General features: G+C 42.9%; 1 protein-coding gene across 2 annotated transcripts in view; it reads right to left on the reverse strand.

Moving 5' to 3' along the window:
- The window catches only part of LOC117417298 (zinc transporter 7-like), a 43,308-nt gene extending 37,841 nt beyond the window's left edge, over positions 1–5,467 (reverse strand). The window contains exons 1-2 of one of the 2 annotated variants that reach the window (XM_034029343.3): positions 5,173–5,467; positions 4,427–4,528 (exon numbers count right to left, since the gene is read on the reverse strand). In XM_034029343.3, coding sequence (XP_033885234.1) covers positions 4,427–4,528; positions 5,173–5,252 — 182 coding nt within the window. In that variant the 5' untranslated portion in view covers positions 5,253–5,467. Of the gene's footprint in view, positions 1–4,426; positions 4,529–5,031; positions 5,107–5,172 lie in introns of those variants that run through there. The other variant, XM_059034722.1, reaches the window with a different exon arrangement.
- Positions 5,468–6,000: the final 533 nt, after the last annotated feature.

The following is a 6,000-nucleotide window of genomic DNA, read 5'->3' on the forward strand; positions in this document are numbered from 1 at the left end:
TGGTCAGCTCCGATTTAAATGATCAGAAGCCAGGAGTTAAATAAACTGTTCTTCCCATATAGCTAACAACTACAGTATTAGTAAAATTACAGACTCATGCGTTAATTTATTCAGGTTGTGATAAGTGTTATCAGTTCAGTGCTGATTTACCAGGGGCCCGATCTTTAAAACTCTGGCACCTGATCATTTCAATAATATAACTAAGGCTTCTGACTTTCAGTTTTAACCAATAAAACACCCATGATACAAAAAATTAAATTGGTGGATAGCCAATAAACACCGGAAAAACTGTGGAAATGGCTAATCAATTCACGTTGACTTTAACCTTTTCCCATTAAAAAATAAAACCTACTACAAAAACAATGATAAATACATTTCACAGTGCTGCTGGGCAATGTCCCTCCTTCCTGACTTGTAACTATCATTGATTCATTCTGAATACTTTAAACCCGCCCCAACTACTGAGTGACAACAAATTCCTGCATTTCTATTGGAGACTAATTTAAAAGATTTAAAACGAGATTACAATCAGGAATGGAGGCTTGTTAGCAGGATTTAAAACTGTGTATTACACAATTAAGATACAGAGGATTTAAAACAGAATTGTGGCGAAATGTAAAACAATGCCTACATACAAAAACCCCAGAAGAATGTGCCCGTGACCATAGGGATTTCATTGTGGAAGACAGCAAGGGAAAGAAGGAACAACTTAAGTGTGCAAGTACTGTCAAGTTACTATACATATTTTGACAGCTCCTGCTCCTCCTACCCCCACTGTCACCTCTCGCCGTAACCTCCGCTCTCTCTCCCCCTCTGTCCTTGCCTCCACTGCTCTCTCTCACCTCCCTCCTATCGACTCCTTTTCACAACTCTCCGTAGACTCTGCTACCTCCACCCTCTTCTCCTCACTCACCTCCTCCCTCGACTCCCTCTGTCCCCTCACCTCCCGACCTGCTCGCCCCTCCCCTCCCCATCCCTGGCTCTCCTCTGTGCTCCGCTCGGCAAGAATCACACTGCGATCTGCTGAAAAGAAATGGAAGAGAACCAAACTCCCTGCTGCCCTAGACCTTTACCGCACTCTTCTCTCCTCCTTCTCCTCTACTCTCTCCTCTGCTAAATGTGCTTATTTCCAATCTGTAATCCAAGCCTCCACTAACAACCCACGTAAACTATTCTCTACCTTCTCCTCCCTCCTAAACCCTCCCCCCCTCCTCCTCCCTCCTCTATCTCCCCTGACGACTTTGCCTCCTTCTTCTCTTCTAAAATCTCAGATATCCGCAAACTCTTTAACACCTCTCCCTCCCCCGCACCCCCTCCTGCTCCAACCCCTACACCCACTACATCCCCTACTAACTCGCCCTCCCTCTCCACCTTCTTGCCCCTCTCAGACTCTGACCTCTCCTCCCTGCTCCAGGGTCACAAACCCACCACGTGTGCCTTGGACCCCCTCCCCACTCACCTCTTTCAAGCTGCTGCTCCTGCTCTACTCCCCTTCATCTCCTCCCTCCTCAACACCTCTCTACTTTCTGGCATCTTCCCCTCTGCCTTCAAAAAAGCCTCTATCACTCCCCTCTTCAAAAAACCTACCCTCGACCCCACCTCCCTCCAGAGCTACCGTCCTGTCTCCCTCCTACCCTTCCTCTCCAAAACCCTCGAGCGGACTGTACACCGCCAGCTCTCTGCATTCCTGTCCAACCACTCTCTGCTTGACCCTCTCCAATCTGGCTTCCGCTCTGCTCACTCCACTGAAACCGCCCTTCTGTCTGTCACCAACTCACTTAAGTGTGCCCGAGCTGCCTCTCTCTCCTCTGTCCTAATTCTCCTCGACCTCTCTGCTGCCTTTGACACTGTTGATCACTCTATTCTACTATCATCTCTTGCTGACCTGGGGATCTCTGGCACTGCTCTGGCCTGGTTCTCCTCCTACCTCTCCAACCGCACTTACCAGGTAACCTGGCGTGGAGCAACCTCCACACCTCACCCTCTCTTAACTGGAGTCCCCCAAGGGTCAGTCTTGGGTCCTCTCCTGTTCTCTCTCTACACCCGCTCCCTGGGCCCCCTCATCGCATCCTATGGTTTCTCATACCATTTCTATGCTGATGATGCTCAGATTTTCCTCTCCTTCCCCACCTGACTCCACCATCTCCTCCCGTATCTCTACCTGTCTGTCTGCTATTTCCTCCTGGATGCACTCGCATCACCTCAAACTCAACCTCTCTAAATCTGACCTCCTTTTCTTTCCCTCCTCCTCCCCCTCCTCTGATCTCTCTATCTCTGTTCCTCTGGAATCTACCACACTCTCTCCCTCTTCCTCTGCTAAGAACCTTGGAGTCACCCTGGACCCCTGCCTCTCTTATTCCCAGCACATCTCCACTCTGGCACGCACTTGCAGATTCTTCCTGAGCAACATCCGAAGAATCCGACCCTTCCTCACCAACTATGCTACCCAGCTCCTGGTCCAGGCCCTGGTACTCTCCCGCCTAGACTACTGCAACTCCCTCCTGGCTGGCCTCCCTGCGTCCGCCACCCGTCCGCTCCAGCTCATCCAGAACTCTGCTGCTCGCCTGGTGTTCTCTCTACCTCGCTTCGCCCACGCTACTCCACTACTCCGCTCGCTCCACTGGCTCCCGATCACCGCTCGCATCCAGTTCAAGACTCTTGTACTAGCCTACAGATGCCTTGATCAGACTGCACCCAGCTACCTCCAGACCCTCATCTCTCCCTACACCCCCACTCGACCTCTCCGCTCCGCCTGCACTAGAAGACTGGCTCTACCTCCGCTACGCTCCCCTGTCTCCCGAGCCCGCTCCTCCTCCACCCTTGCTCCGCAGTGGTGGAACGACCTTCCTACAGATGTCAGGACTGCCCAGTCCCTGACCACATTCCGGCGCCTCCTTAAGACTCACCTCTTCAAACAGCACCTGTAGAACTCCTCTGTTGTATCCTGGGACACTATCACCCTTCATTTAAATATGCTTTATTTTGCTCTTATCTGCCCCCTATTTTACTGCATTTAATCCTGTACCTCAGAATATTGTAATCTGCCAAGTGTTTAATCTGTAGTATTTTGTACTTAATCATATCCTGATGTAACTATCACTATTTAATCATATCCTGATGTAACTTTCACTATTATCTGCTGTATTATTGAATTGTGATTTGTCACACTTGAGAATTATTGTATTTCTTGTTCTTATTGTATGACTTATATTGTAACACTTGAATGTATTTGTATTTGCTTGCAATTGTAAGTCGCCCTGGATAAGGGCGTCTGCTAAGAAATAAATAATAATAATAATAATAATAATAATAATAATAATAATGACAGAAAAAAAAAAACGCTCAAGCATTTTGGAAAGTAACCGAAAACACTAATTTCATACAGTATATCAAAAACAAAAGCCCTGAAAAAAAAGATTTACATAAAACTCAAAAATAGCTTTAAAAATAAGCACCGAAAAATACAATTAATAAAAACCAAAAAACAGAAGCCCTAAATATAACTAACAAGGGAGGTTCTGAAACCCAGGATCCGGTATAGAACTAGTGTGAGTTTCAAGACCTCAACTACTGTTGTATATTTATTATCCCAGACTGGGGATGCATATCTCAGCACCATACAAGTACACAGGTGCATACAGTACAGCCATATTTCACACTTACATTTTTAAATATATGTTAAAAAAAATGCATTTATCCATGAAAACTTGGAAAGGTCATTTTTGACACAAATCATTAAGGAAACATGATTCATCCCTCTATTTGTCTATATGCTTGCATTTTTACATGCAAATATTGTTTAAGTGCAGGTTACCTACTTTTTCTAAATAAAATTACCTAATTCTATAAATAAAAAGTCATGACAAGGTGTATGTACGACCTGCAATGTAATTGCTTTTCATCAATTTAGCCCTAACAGTAGCCAGATCAGACAGCAGAGGTGCTAGAATATTTGATCCCACATGTCAAGTTTCATGGGTCACTGCAGCCTTGCAAAGTGTTCCTACAGTACTGACAATAACCACAAAGTGCGGCATTAAAAAGTTACTGTGTCCTTTCTTGCAAGGATTGTTCTGAATAAGGAACATAGATAAAATATGCAGTCTCGCTTATTGCCACGCGAAACAACAGTATATAGGACAGGCACTTCATACAGTAAGTGGATATTGACAGCTAAATGCTTATATGTATGCATCGCAAAGAATTGCAGACAATACAAGTATATGTACATTCTTCCTTTGTTTACGTTGACTTACTAAGAGATAACATACAGCGTATGTCAGGTGTTATTCCTCAAACCAGCGATAGTACCCGCACAGTGTGTTGCGTTCATGAATGAGTTCAGCTCCGTTAAAATCTACGTGGCATTTCCTGTCGTGCGTCTGTATTGTGTATGGATGAGGTGAAGATTGCTTAGTTTCCTTACCTGTTACTCCATATTCCGTACAGTAATTCCACAAATGCAAACGACAGATTCAAACACAGAAAAAAGAATAAGTTCCTGGACGTCTTATCAGAAAGAATTGATCTGAAATATAAAAACAGCAAGATACATTGATCTACAACCACAAGTACAGCATAAGCAAGCATGAAAGCAAATAATAACCAGTCTATACGCCGTTAAGAATCTTCCAAAACTGTATAGTTTTGACACGTAATAAACTATAATTAAAGACACAACTGAAAGGGAAAAACAAAAACTGACGTTTAAAAAATAATGTAATAATGTATGTATGAAATTATGACCAACGGCATGCGACTCACAATGAGTTACCAGGTAACACTAAATGACAATTAAACATATTCTCAGCTATGACATATACTATTTATTTTAAACAAACAAAAAGGTATTTTTCTCATACCAACTTGTAGGTAAAAGTTTACAATTTTTCTTAAACAAATCCATTAATTTAACGTAAATACTGACATAGTTTCATAAAGCGACAGCACCTCGTCAGAACATTGCGTTCTGCACTGCACGCAAGTGTATACATTTCTAGAAATCAAATTTTGACACCGGTTTTCATTTACCGAGTCTTAGTTTTGGGCCTCGTAGTCTACGCCACTGCTGCCACAGGAAGATGTTCCAAAACCCGGATAACTCTACCACAAAGCGCTGGGTTAAAAGATCTCGCCATACTAAAGCAACATATTAAAAACATGATCGTTTACCTGAACCATCCCGACATCTTGAAAAGCAGATTGAATTTGGCTGGCTTGTATTCGTCATCTTTAATTGATAAAGGTAGCATTTTATCACTCCAATGTACTAATCTCTATCAATTTAAACCACACAGATTTTAGATCCCAAAGTGACTTCTGTTGCGGCTAAGAACAGTTACACTTCCGGCCACCAGGGGAGTCTTTTTTTAAGAAAAATATGTATTGATTTCCCTTTATCTGATTAACTGATCGTATGCTGTAGAGTAGACGATCGAAATGTCACCCAGACTAATGAAGCATGTTAATCCCGCCGCACACAGCCCGACTCAAACCGTCCCGACTCATCTCATCTCAACTGACCGTACAGAGTTTGGATGAATCGTATCAGTGTGCGTGCCCTTAAAACCAAGATTATGCAGATTTCAGTCAGAATGTCTTCAGATTTGAAGATTGAACATGAAGAATCTTTTTCAGACGCAGTTTCGTCCAGATGTGATCAGTCTGTCTGTGTGCAGTGGGCTTTACCATACACTAAAAGGGTTTAAAAAAGTATTTTTATGTTACACATATGGGTGATACTACAACCATACAACATATGGAAGCATACTGTTCGGTGTTTTAAAATTTGCCATTTTAGAATTGTTTGAGGTAAAGAAAATGTCGATAGATGGCAAAAAAAAAAAAAGTTACTACTTTGAGAGTCTTCCCTTATAAATGTTTACGTAGTAAATGCATAACAAGCTGTAACAAAGCATAGAAAGCATGGTAAAGAATAGCGACATGGTCAAGAATAGTAATAAACATGGCAATCCAGGGTAAACTATAGTAAATGCATTG

This window comes from Acipenser ruthenus, chromosome 12 (assembly GCF_902713425.1).
Source record: "Acipenser ruthenus chromosome 12, fAciRut3.2 maternal haplotype, whole genome shotgun sequence".
In the NCBI taxonomy this organism is placed as follows: Eukaryota; Metazoa; Chordata; class Actinopteri; order Acipenseriformes; family Acipenseridae; genus Acipenser; species Acipenser ruthenus.